Consider the following 19508-nt stretch of genomic DNA (forward strand, 5'->3'; position numbering starts at 1 on the left):
GTCAAGATATCTATATTAACATCAAGCACCTTGATAAGTCACATGCAGTGATCTTCAGGCCACCATAATTGTGAGAGATGAACGTTTGTTGACCTTGAATTCAACAATGAGATCACGCATTCTCAAATCTTCTATTGCAGCACCTGTGTTCCGGAACAATTCACCATATCATAGACGCACAATGCATAAAAAAGGCCGCCGGCGCTAGAACACAACGCGTTTTTCAAACATCTGCTCCCCCGCTCTTTCATATTCGGTTGATTGAGAACGAAGTCACATTATAATTACACGGAAATCACCACCGACTTAGTGTTTTGTTTGAAGAACAGTTAACATTATTTTCCGTGCAATAATTTTGATTGGCTAACCAAAGAAAACTGAACATCACCATGTGTGTAACAATTCTACGTTATCGTGTTCGCAATCTAAATCCGGGATTCCGCAAAACCTGTTCGTCTATATTCAAAATTTTGATGTTGTCTACAACTTCGTTGTTGCTTCGTTTGTTTCTCGGCATTTAGTTGTTCACTTTCGATGCATTCCATCAATCAATGTGTGCCTGTAGTTTTACAAATACACACTAAAGAATTCTGTGAGATACCAGAACTCGGACAGGTGAGAAAACGAAAGATTCTTTGCAGTTTTGATAATTTGCCTTTGCACTGTAAAACGTTGCATATGTTTACAGTAAGGTGGGTGGGTATGAACAAACCGAGAATCGAAAAAAAAGAAAATAAACATGCGTGCCTTGTTAGACGAATATGTTTAGAAATTAGACGAGTTACAATGAATAAGCTTGCTCTATTCACATTTCTTTCTATTCTGCTAGTCTTATCACCGCGGTTATTTGTGTCAAATTTTATGGGTTGAACGACTTGAAGAATGGGGGCCTGAACGCTCTGATGCATCTCTATTGTAGTGACCAACAAGGTCTATTCCCGCCATTTAGACTAGTGTAGTGAACCTTGCTGCAAAACGCTGTTCACTCATCATCCTGATGACCAGTGTCGGCAAGAGATATAAAAATAGAAAGTAATGTGTTGTTTCTATTTGCAGTGAGAAACGGGGTTGAACGAAGAAGGGGGGCCTGAACGCTCTGATGCATCTCTATTGTAGTGACCAACAAGGTCTATTCCCGCCATTTAGACTAGTGTAGTGAACCTTGCTGCAAAACGCTGTTCACTCATCATCCTGATGACCAGTGTCGGCAAGAGATATAAAAATAGAAAGTAATGTGTTGTTTCTATTTGCAGTGAGAAACGACAGCATCCGCAAATTTTTTTGGACAGTCATCTTTGCATTTGGCTACACTGTTTCAGCTCGTGGTAACAAGAGGATGCATACAAAACCATCGACAAATTACCTAGATTCCCCTGCGAAACTCCGAAAGTTGACTTAGTAACCATGGAATGTGGCCTCGTGGTACGCTGTCCACTGAAGCGTGGGGTCTTGTAATCGCCGGAGCTATAAATCTAAGAATAAAACCCATCCATCAGTTGTGCCCAAGCCACCACTGTCAACTATTTCATTCACAGAAAGGCATCAGAGACGAGATTCTCAGAAACCACATAACGTTGGTCGGACCCCAACTTATTTGTGACAATATGTGCAAAAATTGTTCTCAATTTGATACGGTGACCCAACCGCAGGCGTCACTGTTTGCTTATTCGAGTCATTCAAAACGTACCAATGAAAAAAATTCTTCCAATGTTATAATTACACAGCCGATTGTTTCCACAAACGTGAAGTTCATGAATAACAAAGCCGAATCGAATGCATTCATGACTACGTCATCTGACCCGCATTCATCAGTTCCATCGAGGATTGTATCTACTGTACGGATTATGCTAAACGAATCTTCAGTGAGTTCCTGCCAGTCGTTCAGTAGCTAAGCGTGGTAGTAAGTCTTATACATTAAGGATGGAGAACAATGGAAATCCCTGTTTGTGAATTCCTGACAGGACAAGTGGATGGAGAATAAGGTTCTCGAGAAACACGATTATTTGCGAATCAATTTGGTTTTCACGAGAGACTCGACTGAATCTATCGTTTGTGGTATTCTACAAATGAATGTGCTGCCCACAGGCCGCCTCGTGTTTCATTTCGCGCGATATTCGATATATCGCAGCATACTGCTCACGAGGTTGCTGAGTTTTCTGAAACCTTGTTAGTAGTTTCATTCAGGGAGATAAGGTTCTTTCTTCATTCACACTATGCTTTTGGGGATCTAAGATATTCAATTTTCTTTCTTTGTCCCAATCTCTTCTATCAGACAAAATACCAGTGACATCTCAAAACAATTAGCCGCCTCGTTTTCATTTCGCGCGATATTCGATATATCGCAGCATACTACTCACGAGGTTGCTGAGTTTTCTGAAACCTTGTTAGTAGTTTCATTCAGGGGGATAAGGTTCTTTCTTCGTTCACACTATGCTTTTGGGGATCTAAGATATTCAGTTTTCTTTCTTTGTTCCAATCTCTTCTATCAGACAAAATACCAGTGACATCTCAAAACAATTACCAAACCCTATCTAAATAGCTTTTGATGTCCGAACGGAAAACACCACACCATTTGGCGGGACGAAACATTAAAACAACATGGATATTATGAATTTTCCCAAAGTTGGCTATGTCAGGACACCGCTAGACTGCATATTTCGGTTAAGGTATTCCTAGAGACTAAGCGAAATAGAAAGCTACTGACATGAGTCTTGCTTGCGTATCAGTTGATTTGCTTCATTACTTGGATATTTTAACTGGCATGAAATATCTTGATGTATTACGTAAGATTAAGAAGGTATGTGACTTATCAGGGGTAACTACGCTCAAACATTTCCGTTCCTCTGGGAAACACACTTTCAGTACTCTTCTGGGTTCATGACTGTAAACAATTTTATCTACTGGTTTTTGAGCTCTCATTAAAATTCTTCTGACGAGGTATGTTTTCCTTGGGGTTGAATTTTCTTGTAACATATTGCGTGTGGCTTATATTCCCGTCTAAAACGTTTATCCGTTCCAAAACGCGATCAAAGCCGTCCTGAGTATTTCGATATGAAGCATTAAAGTCTGGATTGATATGCTCAGTAGGCGGAATTTATCGGTAAATATAAAATGTAAATGTGTTCATCAAATCAACTGAAAGTTTGCCTCAAAAAATTATGGCTTTAATCCCAGACACTCCTAAAGAGATATTATGGTTGGAGGGTCTATTCGACTTTTGAACTCAGTGGAATGTGTGACAAAAAGGCAAAGGAATAGTTTTTGGCGACCATGTCAACTGAAGGTACGGCTGAAAAATTCTTCGATATTTGAACCTTTAGTTAAGCATGCTTGAACAAGCCAAGAAACAAATCTCATACGAGAGTAGACAATTTACTGTGGTGCAAACTTCAACCATGGACTGCAACCAAAAATTCGAGGAAACGGTTATAAAATTGTCCTTAGGTAACGATAGGGTATTTTTCGGCTTGTGTACTTCAGCCTATACATATATAGATAGATAGATAGATAGATAGATAAACAATCTATAATGGATGTCTGAAAACGCTCGGAACCATGAATGCTCAGACAGTACATCTCAGGACTTTGAAGAAAGTGTTTGCCAGTGAATAAACATCAGCTGAAGCAATCACAGCATATGACGTCATCAATACACTAAAGGCGAATGAGCCTTGGTCACGGATGATCTCCGTATTTGACAGTTACCGAATGAGATCAAGTGAAATGTGAATAACTTTTACTGAGCTTAGGATGTTTGACGTCATTTTATCCACAAGTGAATACTGAATTGATTAGGCTTGCTGGTATACTCAGCCAAGTTACCAATAAATACTATTACCCACATAAAAAATTGTTATACCACTGAGAAGGATGTGATGAGGTTATCGTATCTTGTGAAAGAAAACCCAAATATGGAGGAGGGCAATTACCTAGGAGAGCAATTACCCGAAGGATTAAATACGCATCATCCAATGAGGGATTAAAGGATTCATGGGTATTAGGCTTATGAGCCATCGAAATCACGCGCGTAAAACCCGAAGAAGTTAGAAAACTGGTTGTGTAATTGATTTCTATCGTTTCTTCTCCAACCACTCCGGAAGTCAGTAGTTTGTTGGAATAAATAAGGTTCAGTCCTACCTGCGTAAATTTTATAGCGACTGCGGGTCAGTTTACAAATAATCATAAACAGAGAGCGTTGTTTTGAAACAAAGGAAGGGTTTCTTTTACTGGATCGGTCAGTGGATGCAGGTCTGGCCTCCTATTGCTCCAAACTGTGAGCCGAAAAATGTGACAACTTGTTCCCTAAACCTTTGACCACACTCACCAACAACCATTGCCTTTTGGTCAGGCTTTTGAGCTAGTTTTTGCCTGAGGGCAGCAGCCGTTGCCGTGGATTCGATTGAGCATCCTGCCAGTATCTTGGTTCGCAGGCAACCACAAATTATGAAAACGAACGTACATTTCTAACAAATTTGCCGTCACACGGTGACATCAAACGGTGAACTTATTCAGTGCACACAACGATGCTGATAGAAAACATGCGACTGCTGGCACCTCCGACCTTTATTGTTGTCTGATCTTTATTCCTGTCCAGCTTACTAATCACTCTTACATGGATCCCTGCAATCAAGGAGGCACAGGCAGGGGTGGCGCTTTGCACACCGACGTTCAATCCTGCCTGTCTGCAATCGCTTTTGTGATTTCCTGCACTCTCAAATTCTCAAGATAAAGTGGCCGATCGGCTGATCTTAGGAGAATGTTGAGTACATTATAGGCTGAAATCGGTTGTATAAATAAAAAATAAATACAAAGCTAAGCTTGCGATTGCCCCTCTATATAGATACTGACAGCTACGACTTTCTTCTATAAAAACCCAGAAGCACTGTGCGGCTGTTTTATCCTCATTGATATTAATTACCAATTCACACCTTATGAAACTCCAGGAAATGTTCGTATGGGATTTACTCAGCCCGGCTGGTTGTCACCCCAAGGAAAGTCCTCTTTCTTGGTTGCTTTTCTAACGATCGGTTCTTACTCAGTTTTCCCGCTGCGATAGGGGTCATTTGCCTGTACTAATACACAGAATGAATTTAATGTGAGGTTCCCTACTTCCAGGTGCACTCGCCAGTTTCCTGTGTTACACCGTTTTATATCATAATGTTTTTCATCATAATGTTCTACAAACTGTTTTTTAATACATCACATGTATACCACATGCATCTAAAGTTCCGACTCAGTGTTTTTTACCGTATGATTAGTTCCCTTAGCAAATAATTGAGGCTCCCTGGAGTCGCCTTCCGCTTTGACCTCGCATATAGTTAGATGAATCATAGGTAGAGCCCCGGAGGAAGAACCCACTCGACGTCGGTTTGCCTTAGGCTGTGTTGTGTCCTATTTAACTTAAGCAAGTTTTGAGCATGACACCTGAAGAAGATATATCTGCCTCGCTCTTTCTCCTAACTTACAGTTGGAGTAGAGAACTCACCTGAGCTGAACGACTCCGGTTTGGTGATTAGTAAATATTCATCGATGGGACGCATGTCAACTAAAGGCTGGTTAGCACATATATAATACGCATATAACACATCGCCTGTGATGTTCATTGAACATAAAATTGAAGCCAAAATGTCCGATATTTGTAATCAATTCCAGCCATATAATCACTTCAGAATGGGTATCAGGCTAGACGAACTGCTTGTTGTGAATTAGGGATGGTCTTGAATGAAGAGAATTATATATTATACACTATTATACCACATTATAATGATGATCGCTATGCACCACAATACATAGCAACTAATCTCTGGAGAGTCAATCAAGGGAAAACCATCCTAATGAAATTCCGATGAGCAAATAAATCGTTGAGTATGACCCAGTTTTGATACAAGAAAATGAAATAATAAAGGAAATTAACTACTCCGTTTTTTTGTGACGGAGACTCCTGAGGGAGACCAAAGGGGTGCCCCATCTGTTCGGAAACATAACATTATTGAGTATGAGCGAGGAGAGGTCTGTTACGTAAGAGAAAGCTATAAATATAATGAGAACCGAAACCGGTAAGGTGGTGCTCACCGTATACATAAGCATGCCTGATGATGGAACCTCCTAAAATACCTATTTTGTAAAAATAACCTTTTGACCAGGAAGAGATTTTCCACTTTTATGGCCAGATGAAGGTTTAAAACCATCGTTCAATAACACCGCCTAAAATATATTATTACTGGAGTGGAGAACGCTCCGAATCTCAAAGGTTAATCATATCGTAACACGTCTGATCGCACAATTTCAAAGAACACTGACTTTTTACAAACCCGAAATAAGCACATAGTACCCTGTAGAAGCGATAACAAGAGAGTAAATATATCTGTATTAGAATCAGTGGCTTTCTTGATGACAATGAGTACACAATCCACCACTTAAACTTGTGAAACGACTGTTTTCATCACATGTCGCGTCTCCGTCAGGAAAAGTACCTATTAGTCGGGTTAACTGCTTGTCTCATCGCCAGTAAGCACTCTTAGCCATGGACGCGCATTTCCATCATTTTCGTGAATTTTTATGCTGCCTATCGTGTACGCATTGCTGATTAAACTTTAAAAAAATGGTAACAAATATAACGTCCATTATTCTGTCTTATTGGGGGGGGGTTGTTTGGAACAAGCAAGCCCATGTTTTTTAAATGCTGAGGGTATTCCACAAACTCAAAATTCAAACTATATTCTGCGGAGAAAGACTATTTATATGGAAAGACTAAACGGTATTTTAAATCTGTCATGAAAAATCGACAGTGCAAGTCACAAAAACCCAGGAAACGATTGAAGCAGTCATTCCCTCGGATTAGTGATATTGGTCCTGCTGTTTGTTTAAGACGGTTGATTATTCCTACAGTTAAATTGCTCTTGAAAAGAATATATTACCACTTTGCCATGAGAAGGTGAGTAGAATAATACTGTGTTTCTAGTTTAAATGAAGTTGTTCGGCAGCTATCGCCAAATTTTGATGAGTTTAAAAGGACATTTATTACGGTTTTGTTTTGAGTACACACCAGGTATGTTAATGAATGAATCCATATTTACTGCATTTGTCCACAAGGGCAATTACACTTGCTCTTTTCAGAATTTATATATGCGATTTGCAGCGAAAAGGTGTTCATCTATATTGCACTAAAGGATCCAGAGGCTCATTTTGCTGTTTTAAACATGGATAGAAATGCATCTAAAAATCTGAGACTGATTAAATTTAAATGTTTGCATGCGATCCTGATATCAGGAATTGATTTGAGGAAGTTGCGAAGCTTGCGCTTGACGTAATACTCAAAAGCATGGGTGAACATAACCTTTCAAATGTTTTAAGCAGGCTAAAGATGATAGAGTTGCATGTGTGCAATAAAACATTCACTTTTTGATTGAATTTTACAAACCGAGCATAGGTAAGGTATAATGGAAAAAATAACTTCTGCTGCTCGTCAAAACAGAATCAGGAATGACGCAACAAATTATTTGAAAAATTGCGTACCTTAGAGAAAAAACATGTTTGCTCTCTGATTGAAGGTTCCTTGAAGGGTCTATCCTGCAAGAGTATTAATAATCCATTCTATTTTTAAACAGACAAAAAATATATGCATTATTTTGACTGAACTACTCGCTAAAACTATTTTTGTGTGCTTATTTTTCTACGCAGTGATGCTGTTTTTCACCATGAATTCAAATTAGTGTGATTCAAACTAGACAGTTAGACTGGAGAGCATTTTCCATGACAAGTAATTGAAGCCAGTAAATCTTGGAGATAACAAGAGAGTTTGATTATCCAAAATTGGAAGCAAATGTTTCGTTCTCCTTCGAGTTTAAAACGATGGATTAACACGATAGCCTTCATTCCCAGAATTGGTGTATGGTAATGTGTGGAAACGAAGAAATACTCCGCAAACATAAAAATCGATTGCATTCATTTATTTGCAAAGTTGACAACGATCAGTTGAGCTTGCTCACACTATATAAACGGTTTGAAGCATAAGGGTGTAACTTTGTCCACTCACTCGTGACCTGCAATACCACAGAACTTTTGCTAATGGCCGGTTTTCCATTTTTATAGAACAAAATGGAGGAAACCATCCTTAGTTACTCGAGGAGCCACTCAAGATGTGATTCATACTGGGTGACGCTAAAACCCATCCAAGCGACAATACGTCTTACTGCTGATTAGCCGTTCACCGCTGAACCATGTAACTATTAGCTAATAAACCAAAATAATTATCTACAAGAATTTGTGAGATTGGTTTCTTATGACAGTGCACGCTTGCCTCTTTTGCTGAATAATTCGCAGTTATAATTTCAAAAGTTTTACACACTGTACTGACTAACGAGAAAACTCGTGGTAATTGCCTTTCACTGATTTTTGCTCACGTCTTGTCGGAGACTTTTGCTGGTATGGAACGCAATTTCAACACAAAACTATCATGGTTTAATGATTTAAATGTATATCTACAATATATAATTATATATCAGAAAATGTTTTAAACTTCTTGTCTATTTCTTTTTCGGCTGTTTTCATTCTCAGCCTCTCAGAAGCGAAGAGTGGTTTCATTCTATTGGTTTAGAAATCCGATCATCAGAAGCGTCTCTCTAAAAACGGATTTAAAAAGTTATCAAATTACTTATAGTGGTTTGCCAAAATAATCAAACACTCATGGCAGCGCCCAAACACACAATTAATTTTACGCATCCGATGCAAGCGGACAATGCAATTTTACTATGCGAATAACTGCATCAGATTCGATGTGGATTGCTTGAAATTAGTATCTCTTTAGTATAAGTTAGGCTAACTTCAAAGGTCGTACCATCAGAGGCGAAGAAAGCACTTTGCCACAGTAGATTAAAGGCCCAAAAACATCTTTCGGAATAAATGCCAATGACGCGGTTGATTCGCAAAACAAAAGTGAACCAAATTTAGGCGAAACAAATGGTAGGATAAAAGGAGAGCTGAAAGGATAGAGATCAAAAAGGGAAAACGGCCAAGTTTGCTGCTTCACCGTTGGAGATTGGAAAATCAATGGGCTTGTAGGCTTCAACAAATGCCTGGGCTTGTGAACCAAATACAGTGATTAATGTTGACTTAACTGGTAATCGGTAAATATACTGCAGGTGGCTGTGACTCAGAAGCTGCGGGTGGACAGATTTACTTAGAAAACTGCTACCTTCAAACATAGTTGTCCCATTGCTCAAATCTGCATCGGTTCGAGTATTTACAACTTTATGGAAATACTGGGAAAATTTATGAAGATTTTATTGATAAACTTCTGCGCAAAGGAAGGATACGTTCGACTTAAAACACCACAGCTGTTTGGAGTATCACAGAATTTAGCAGAAGCACTTTAAAACGCCTGGAACAAGTTGATCATAAATATCTATAAAAAGTGGGAGAGATGTAGGAATTTTCGACCCTTCTGGTATAATAAATCACAAATGGGAGCAATGTCTCCTCATAATAGCAGCCTTTCACAGATATGGACTTACTGTGTGCGTGCATATGACCACACACAGTATATCTTCTGTTCTAGGATAACATTATCAGGCAAGTATTTGTTTAAAAATCAAACGCTGCCAATGTCCTAGTTCCTACGTTTAATGGGCGGGTTCGTCTAAGTTTGCCGGTCCTACTTAGTAATATGCATTCGAATTCTAGGCAGCACTGAAAAGCTTAGGCGCCTTCCGATTGGCTTATCTGCTTTGCGCTATTAAGGCAAGATTCTCACTCTCCTGTAATTAATTGTTATCCAAGGCAATATCTTGGAATTGTATCCTTCTATGATTTTACATGGGAAGCTGCTGAAACTAAATGAAAAAACTGGTAATCGCGGAACGAGTAAAATAACTAAACCAACTGCTGTTGAATCTCTAGTCTCAGCCGGTAAAAATAAACGGACACCTCATACAAATGCTCTGCAGCGCCCCTCCTTTAATCATACGAAGTTATGTTTCAGCGGTTCAAGGATCCAAATCGCATGCAACACTGCCTGGAATTTTACAGCCGCAAGATGGCAGGCTTCAAGAAAGACGGGCCAGGCTATAGACGCAAACTATTTAACAAACTAGGTTGATAATCGGACCAGAAACGGTGCAAAGGCAAGGGTGTTTGCCTTGCTTTCTTATGACCCTCGTCGGCGGAGGGTCATAAAATAGCCACTGTCCATCTGACTGGCTCCTACACATGAAATTTATTTACTTTGTTAAGAATAAGGCTATGCGACTGTCTATATATTTTTTGACGTTGTTTATGTTACTTTGTGGACTAAATTATATGAGGTATGAACTGATGAAAATTGGAAGTGGATTGGTCTGAATTAGACCCCGTTTGATATTCTAAAAATGGGCATAATTTCACATGGGGAACAAACTGCATCATCTCAATGCAGTGGTGGTGTGCACTGTTTAGCAAAACTGTTTCGTGGTGTAATATACTACTATTAGATCACGTCTTCCCGAATATAATTTCCTGTTTTTAGGAGGATTTACCTCAGAAAAATATTCGGCACCTATTCACTGCCTTTTTGATCCCTCCATTATTAGAACGCATCTGTTGTTTACTGCGACTGAGAGCTTAAGCACCAGAACTCTGCAGAAATCCTCATCATGAGCAGGAAATAATTTCTCTTGCTCGCCGGAGGAGTCAGTACTTTTTTCGACGCTGTCAAATCATATAGCGGTGGTTAACTGCGACAAGTAATGCAAGTGACGTCCCAACACTGAGGCACCGTGCATGCGAGTTAGTGTTTTGGTAGGCAGTGAGCAAAATAAAATCACGGGCACGCCTGCGACCCTGTGAACCAACAGCGCAAAGTAACATTCAACAGAAACAGATGAACACCCTACAATATGGGGAAACTTACTGCAGTGTTCCGAACACGAGCGTAATCACCACTTATTCCAGGGAAGAAGTACAACCTAATATTTCGTGCAAAGAACCAACTCTCCTCTAAATCCAAAAGTGTGAAATGAAATTATCGAACTGCTGATAAGTTCGTGCGCGTTAATCACAGAGTGTGCAGTTGTGTTCGAAAGTTGAATACTAATGAATGCACATCGAATCGCAAAAACTCAATTCTCTAACAATCTAGTTCGCTTTGGCTTCGCTAGCGTCCGAATATCTTTAGTGCTTACGTTGGGGGGAGGGAGCTCAGGATAGCAAATCTTAGTTAAGTAAATGAGTATCTGGCTAAACAATTCTCTAGTGGATTAGTCCATTAGTTCCTGTCTATGTCGCATCTTCTGACGGACAGTCAACTTCCCTCCTCTTCGGAGGACTAGACGATTATATTTAGTGTAGAAACGGTTATTAAAAGACAATCCATTTGATAAACGCACTTGGAATTGCGAGTTACTTGAAAGGTAATTGTAGTTGAAATTTAACATATTGGGTGAAATTCCTAACGTAAACTCAAAGGTCTAAATTTGACGGAGGGATGTTTTAAAGTTTCCGTTTAAGTAGAACGCATTGTTGAAAGAATCTCATGGATTGCGCCTACTTGATGAGCCTCAACAAGAGCGAAACGGGTAGTGGGTTTTCGAAGAGTTTTTAGCAATCTTGTGAGTAGATTCCCTTATGAAAATGTAATGCAATATATAGAAAAATGTATCAACCGAAACATGAGGCGGCCTTTTTGCAGCACATTCAGTTGAATTAATATCCAAATGAATGTATTTGTCAGTTTTAATTCTGACTTGGAAAATTTTTCTAGAGGATTTAGCAGCAAATATTTTTGGCCATAGTGGAATTCCATCCACGAATATCTGACGTGTGAGAGCAGGCTTGTTTCCACTACCAAGTCGGTACACCTGACTTATATGTGAGAAGGAAATCCGCACACTTTTTGATCCTAAAAACGATGAATCGTAGAGTTGTCTACCAGGATTTAGACAACTGTTACACTGCTTGATCAACGGTCCTGATACACGCATCATTTGTTTCATGTAAACAGGATAGCTACTCCTCCGTTGTTCTAGACGTTTGGAAAACCGATGGCATGACTACATCTTTTAAGCAGAATTGTTTAAGCACCTGCAGCGCACGCTAATGGAGTTTGCAGTAGCACGTTTGCTTTCTGTGTGATACGTTGGAATTTCATCTCCTAGTACCAACTCTTACCAGTCGCTGGTGGCACGTAGTCAGAAGGCACGCAGCGCAGAACCAAACTCCTTGGAGGAAGGAGGAACTAAAGCTGATGCAGCAATCGTTTTTCGTCACATTTTCGAATTTCCTTGATAGAGAATTTCATAGATCTTGGTGGTTTTATGCGACAACTAAACATTACCCCAGCTGATCAGTTAAATTTCGGAGGAAAGTCCTCAGGGTTGTTCGATTTTCAAGGGGTATATACTGTAACTTTTCATTTGTAACGACATATTACTCCTAATGGGTACAGCAATCGCCCTATAGTATGCATCCTGTAAGAAAATGTGCCTCTAACTTAGACTTAAACAACACTTCTTAGGTGATCACCCAAGTAAAAATGTGAACTCATCATACACCAGGAGAAGTCGGCAAAAATGCGTAGTGGAGTGCTGACAATCTTTCAACTTGAATCAGTTCTCTCTAGTAGTGACTTACTTTTTACTCATTTGCTTCTTTCTTGTACCCGTAAGAAAAATAGATATATCTGTGCTGAAAACCGGCCGCCTCACCGATTGAAGTCCCTCAGCAAAGTTGAAGAAGTATTTTTAATAAAGCATTCCGCTGAATGGTGTGCTTCGTCTTATAACATACCACAATTGCGGAATCACGAAATAATTAACCACAAACTGTTGACGGTAGGTTGAATACTACCCATACAGAACAGTATTCATCATCTCTCGATCGTAACGAGAAAAAAGCGGCCCTTCAGTCTGTTGTTCATGGCGTACCCCATAGTTTACTACAACGCACATTGCATGTGACCTTTACTGTTTGGGTTGTCTTGCTGCCATACACTTTTTCGTATTACCGTTGTGCGCTAAATTTGGCGCCATGTTTGCGCAATCAGAAGGTGACGTAAGAAATAATTTGTGTGGTCTGCAGTGGCGGGAATTAAGGCCAAGATTGATGAAAGTTTTTCGTACTTCTTCGAACTCTGTATTTTGCTAATAACCCGGAGAGTAACGTTCACAAGTTCTGGATGCAATCATCCTTCTATCTGAAGTCATTTTTATGGTTGGTTAAAAATTAGAAACCCCTGAATTTAATCCTAATCTTGGGCTAGTGAAAGTCAAATTCAAACCAAAACGTTTAGAGGCACATGATCAGTCCACTGAAAAGCAATGGGAGTTAAAACATCAAGTTTCCAACAGCTCATTGATCGCCTACTGCCATTAAGGAAACTGACCGGAAAGGACACCAGCTAGAAGGAACCAGAAAATCCATGTTCAGAAGTTTAGCCATTGTGAAGAAATCCGCAGGGACCGCACTAGACATATACACTTTTTAAACAAGCAATTCTGTTAGACGATATGAAAGTTGAGTAGTTAGTAGAAGCTAAATTCAGGCACCCAGAACTTGAAATCAGCGAAACAGTGGGAGCTGTCAAGCGGTTTGCAGGCATGAGCCTAAAGTGACTTAGTCCCCCAGGCTGTTACTTTGTTGCCACAAAACCACCGAGCATTTTGGCTGTCTCTTCAAAGGTGTGCTAAAAGATAATCTACAGTGCTCTTATAAGAAAATGAGTGGTCTGTTCATAGGAAATCGCCAGCCGCCTGAAACATTCTTTTGATCGCTGGTTTCCTTGCGTATACAACTATCATTCTATATATCACCATCGACGTTTTTTGTGGTGTGTAGAAATTGTCGTCATTCTTCTTCAGTTGAGTTCGTAGAAAGAAAGCTTATGAAAATTAAAACAAAATTCTGAGATCTAACACGGATTTTGAAATCAGCCACCTGAGATAATAGCGCATCCACGAAGAGATTGGATCTTACCTTATTGTAAACAATTGTGTGCCTCCGAGACTCACTGAACTAGACTAACAAGTGTCCGCGCAACGCTTTTGGAATATCTCATACAAGGTTGATCAATATTTAAATGTCTTACAGGTTGGAGGTGTGCGGTGACTTGTTCCGTGAAATGTTAAATGAACTTGCACTTCTCAGCATACACCACTGCTTTGGGTTCGGGCTTTTGAGCCAAAGGCTCTGGCTGATTACCCTTATCGTTCTTTTGTTTAGGTATGAGCGCCCTGTTAGCATCCCAGTTCACTTACCATTGTGAAACTAACAACCAAAAATATTCTCATGCCACACCGGCTGATACGTAGTGCCATCGACCGGGGCAGTTTACTTTTGGTATACATCAGGGCGGATAAGCAAAAAACTGGCTACTGCTAACGCTTCTTTTCGATTCTTTTTTACAATTTTCCCCATCTCCCAACTCAATTAACAAACCTGTCTCTGTAGGTCTTACAGGTGGAGCTGATGACTCCCTTCGTCCTGCATCGGTTTTGCAAGCGAAGTCTATATTTCATAGGACGTCAAAATCCTCCGGCAGCTCAAAATCACTCAGGCTTTGATCTTCGGTCTATCTGACCGCCTTTAATGTCCGCACTCAGAAGCAAGCAGGACAACAATCTGCTCTTACTTTCACACTGAACATCGACATTGATGTGTACTGTGTATTAGAAAAAAGAATTCAATATGTAAATGAAGTGGTTAGGCTAGCTGCCTCATCACTCTTCACATGATTTCAGTTGTGCGATCCTGTCCATCCATAGACTATTGCGACAGGAGATGTGTGGGGGTTGATATAGTCCTAGGTCGCAAAACATAAGCATCCTTGCTCGAACTGATACCCTTTGATAGTCGCCTCTGCGCGGTTTGTCTGGAGACGTCTCTGAAGGGACTCCACAAGCAGGAAGTTATCGATGTCTGTTTACCGTGTATGCTTAAGCCCCTAATGACTGTAGCTCCGATGCCGTCAAAGACAGGTTTTACGACGCCATGAATGCCCTGTTGCGGGAGTTAAAAGTCGATATATCGTTGTGGTTGCAGGAGATATGAACGCGAAATTGGGCAGGTTTATCGTATCTGAGACTCAATTAGGAGATCAAAATGGACTGGAGTCGGTACTTTCAGACAATGTTAAACGATTGCTTTGACCGTTTGCTGATGGCAGGCTGTTCTATGCAGTGATATTTGAATTCGTTTGGCCACATGTTATCCTCCAACGACGTACTTGGCACAAACCCACACCGAGTGCATTGCCATCATTTACCGATGGTAAGGATAAACAACTGCCCATCGTTTTGAAACACGTTCGTAGATTCCGACCACTCAGTTGTTCGGAATCGTTTTCCCTTCCATTTCCAGGGCATTGCCATCATTTACCGATGGTAAGGATCAACAACTGCCCATCGTTTTGGAACACGTTTGTAGATTCCGACCACCCAATTGTTCGGAATCGTTTTCCCTTCAATTTCCAGGGAATCGTGCAGTGCGAAAAAATGTCTGGCAACTGAGAGACTGGCAGAACCGGAGCAGAACCATCAAGGATCGAAAGTGAGGAACCATCTTGAATGAAGAAGAGCACCTCAACCATGGGGCCGAATACTTCTAACAGCAGTTATCGTGGCCACCAGCTGCCGCTTATCTACAGCCCACAGTAGACCCTGAAATATAAACACTGAACGTTGAAATCACGTACAACCACGAAGGTTTACAACTGCATATGTTCTCTCAAGTACCAAGGAGTTGTTGGTCCCGATGACCTCCCACCCGCATTGTTCAAAGGTAGGGGTGAAGTCCCCAGTCAACACTTGGCTGACCTGTCTGCTTGCAATGGGGAAAAGGAGTCTGTTCCAGGCAACTGGAGAGTGTCGGTGACTGCCTATTTTCAAATGGCGCTCGCAGTGTGTGTTATTACAGGGGGATCAGCTTCAGCCCGGTCGCAACGAGACTGTTGGCGTCACTGTTCCTTCGTCACCTTACTGTAGCTCGTGAAATACAGGCTCAATAGCGGCAAGGGAGATTGCGGTTGGTTGGGGACTTTTTGGCCAGATCTCCACACTCTGATATTTGCTAGATCAACGCCATGTATACAACTGACCCACAATTTTCTCCCCTATTTAGCGGCAAGGGAGATTGCGGTTGGTTGGGGACTTTTTGGCCAGATCTCCACACTCTGATATTTGCTAGATCAACGCCATGTATACAACTGACCCACAATTTTAGTACTCCCCTATTTTCAAAGGGCATTTGAATCGGATGACCGGTCTGTTCGTCTTGATACGCTTACCTATCAAGGGATGCCCGGGAAGTTTGCGGGCAGAATACGTTTTTTTATAATTTCAGACTTTGGGACGTAGGATAAGATGAGCTATCAAAGCCTCCTTACGCAAACGGATGTCAATTCGGGTTGCCCAATGCCTCCATTCCTAATCGATTTCGTGATCGATACATAACATATAATGCTACTGATTATGATATAATGAGATGAACGCTGGAAGCTTTTCTAAAACCCCGTTTTCAAATATATCCTGACAAAACCTTGTCGATCTGGAATATGCAGACGACAACATTCTTGTCTTTGAAGAGAAGGGAAGTCGCAGGTGTTTTTCGATGAACTGACAGAAGTTAGTCTTTTGGCATGTACTTTGTCCTCACAAAGTGTAAAGTCATGTTGCTTAAAATACAGTCACTTAACACGCCACTTATAATCCATAGAGAGGCACTAGAAGTAGTGGAGCGTTTTGCGTATCTTGGAAGTTGTATTAGTTCTGATCGCACTGTGACGGATGAGATCAATGCAAGAATCTGCAGGGCCTGGGTGGTATTTGCTACTTTGAGACACCTATAGCGTCAGAGTGGTGTGTTTCTTCTTCTTAAGGGAAGTGTACATCAGGCAACGGTACGGGCTGTTTTGTTGTATGTCTGTTGGACTTGGGCTGTTCAAGCACAGGAACTGAGACGTCTTCAAGTAGTCGACAATCGTTGTCTCAGAAGGTAGGTCGAAGTAGGTGCTCTCAACTCCTCGAAGACGGTATATTCCAGTCGACGGAGACGTTTTGCGAGTTCGCTTGCGACCCTATTATGACGAGCACATCTGGCATCATGCGTGATCCAGCAGGATTGCAAAATATGCGCCAAACTCTCCGGTTGGTCACAGTTTCTACGACATAAGATCCTCTGACCACCGTGACCGTAACGAGCACCTCTAACTCTCATCCTGAGCAGGCTGCATCGGAGTTGGATACCGCGGATAAATATCTGAGGAAACACTCGTTCTGGAAATGCGAGCCATCGATTCGAGAGAGGCGAAGCGACCAACTCTCGTAAACCGCGAAATTCAACGCTGTTGTGCAGACTATCACCCCAAGCAGCCAGCAGCTCTTCCTTGGTGTTTACAACCACCAGTATTACTACTACCACTGTTATACTACGTGTAACTGTGTTCAGCTGCACTCTACGTCAACATGACCCATCTAATCAAGTTCAAGTAGCAATTTGTTTCCGTTGCTCTATGCTTATGGTCAAGAAGAACCGAACGCCTTCCTAAAACATAAATCTGTACTTCCCAAAGTGAATGGAGGGCTGAGTACATAATTAAACGATAGGGCCAGAAACGGTTGCATAACTAGCACTTATCAACCAGTTAATGCAGAATTGCGTCAGACTGCCCTAGGAAATTCGGGTAATCATAGAATGCGAATAAACACTTAAAATAATTCAAGCCATCCATCAATCGAATTCCGGCCTAACTAGCCATAAAGTAGCCTGAACATCAATGATGAACGTGTGAGTGGATATCCTGGGGCTAATGACGAAGCAAGTCTGGAAATCCGAATTCGACATGACAGGAAAACCTAACAGCATGATTTATACAAGTTCGTGATTGAGAATGAACTCACACTATGAGTATTGTTCAACACCATAGTAGTACAAGCTTGGGTCGTTATGCGAAGGCTGTGATTAACTTCTTTGTAATGGTAGGCCTAATGTTTGGTTTTACACAGATCCGCATATTCTGCATGATCTATAGATGTGCTCAGTAAAAAACTCCTTTAATGACAGAGTATCGATACCTAAGACGCCAGGACTCAAATGTTTGTAATTAAATCACATTACTGAGCTCTTTGTGAGCAACGAGGGTTGGATTTAAGAACTTAAACAGAAAAGCTTTATTATGTTTGACATGTCAGGGTTTATATGCGTTTCGTTAATTTTTCTCATACAACCAATTTGAACTAACTTGCGAGTTGTAATACACCTAACTTGAGGAAGACGTTTTTGGTAAAGTTTTGTTTCCTGACGGCTATTCAAACAAGGAACTAACACATTGTGTCTAAGACCACCAAATGAAGCGTACTAACTGATCGAATTCAGCTGATGTGAAAGTTACTCAACGACCGTCTGAACATCTCTAGACATCCAATTGTGTTTCTCTTGATTGACTGGTCTTGCTAACTTGAGAATGCTGTGGCATTTTATTCGGGACTTGGGAGACAAAAGTCATAGTGTGCAATCTTTTGCAGTGTGCTCACACAATTCCCGGGGAAAATGAATCCATTTAAGTAGGGCAAAAATAGCGCCCTTACCTAACGCAATCACTGGATTCGTGAAATTGATCTACGCTCACCCACGGGCGCCTTTCGGGGGAGACGCCAGCAAGACTATCCCCAATTTCCTGAGTTATATTCTTATGTTTCTGCACGGTGTAAATATGTGTTCCTTATGGAACTGTACGAGATGCTCTGGAATGTGGAACCACGCATACCAGTCGAAAATAACGTAATACGCAAAATATCACAAAATCTCAAAAGCAGAACCGTACAATTCAGAAATCAGGAGTCACGCCAACCTGAAATACGAGGTAAAAAACAAACAAACGTCGCAAACTGACAGTCAGCTGCAACGAACTTTTTGTGTGCGGAAAATCATAATCACCTCCCGCCACCCGGTTGAAGCCAAGGATTGAGGTACCGCCAAGTTGACTAAGCCTATATAGGATCAGAGAAAATACGAGGATCGGGTTTGAACCACAGACACTCCAATGAATAGAGGTGCGCCTTAACAACAGATATAGCTCTGTCTCAGATGGCGGGTAGAATATAAGTTTATCGTAAAATCATTTCTACGAAATTCGCCACGGAAACTTAGTTGCCGAAGCAAATTTCAAGCAAAATCTATTCAGTTTAACAATATAATCTAATATACCGTCTCCAGACAGCGGAAAATAACGGTGCATAGTCTGATCGACCTGGAACAATCAGCGTTCTGTAAAGTGATAGAAATCACCGGTGGGTTCCTCCAATTCCTTCCAATGTGACTTCGATACTCTCACATTATTTGTGTAGTTAACATTCCAGCAGTCTTTTGCACATTAGCTTCTCCCACTATGGGGTCAGTTTGCACTCCTTCCTTAGTTCTCAGAGGACTCCGTGGTATTAGAGGCATCGATACCAGTTCATTGCTTACTAATGTAGAGATTACGTCCATTTGTAAATAGCCTGAACGAAATTCGTTATAATTCGACGTACGACTTATGGAACGTA

At 40.9% G+C, this 19508-nt stretch overlaps 1 protein-coding gene across 1 annotated transcript in view; it reads left to right on the forward strand.

Annotated features, from left to right (window-relative positions):
- T265_00090 (hypothetical protein) overlaps window positions 1–613 on the forward strand; it is a gene marked incomplete at both ends in the record, with an annotated part of 54461 nt that extends 53848 nt beyond the window's left edge. The window contains one exon of the mRNA XM_009163747.1: window positions 141–613. Within this exon, the coding sequence (XP_009162011.1) occupies window positions 141–174 (34 nt within the window). The remainder of the gene's footprint in view (window positions 1–140) is intronic.
- Window positions 614–19508: the final 18895 nt, after the last annotated feature.

The sequence above is a fragment of the Opisthorchis viverrini genome (genome assembly GCF_000715545.1).
Source record: "Opisthorchis viverrini unplaced genomic scaffold opera_v5_1, whole genome shotgun sequence".
In the NCBI taxonomy this organism is placed as follows: Eukaryota; Metazoa; Platyhelminthes; class Trematoda; order Opisthorchiida; family Opisthorchiidae; genus Opisthorchis; species Opisthorchis viverrini.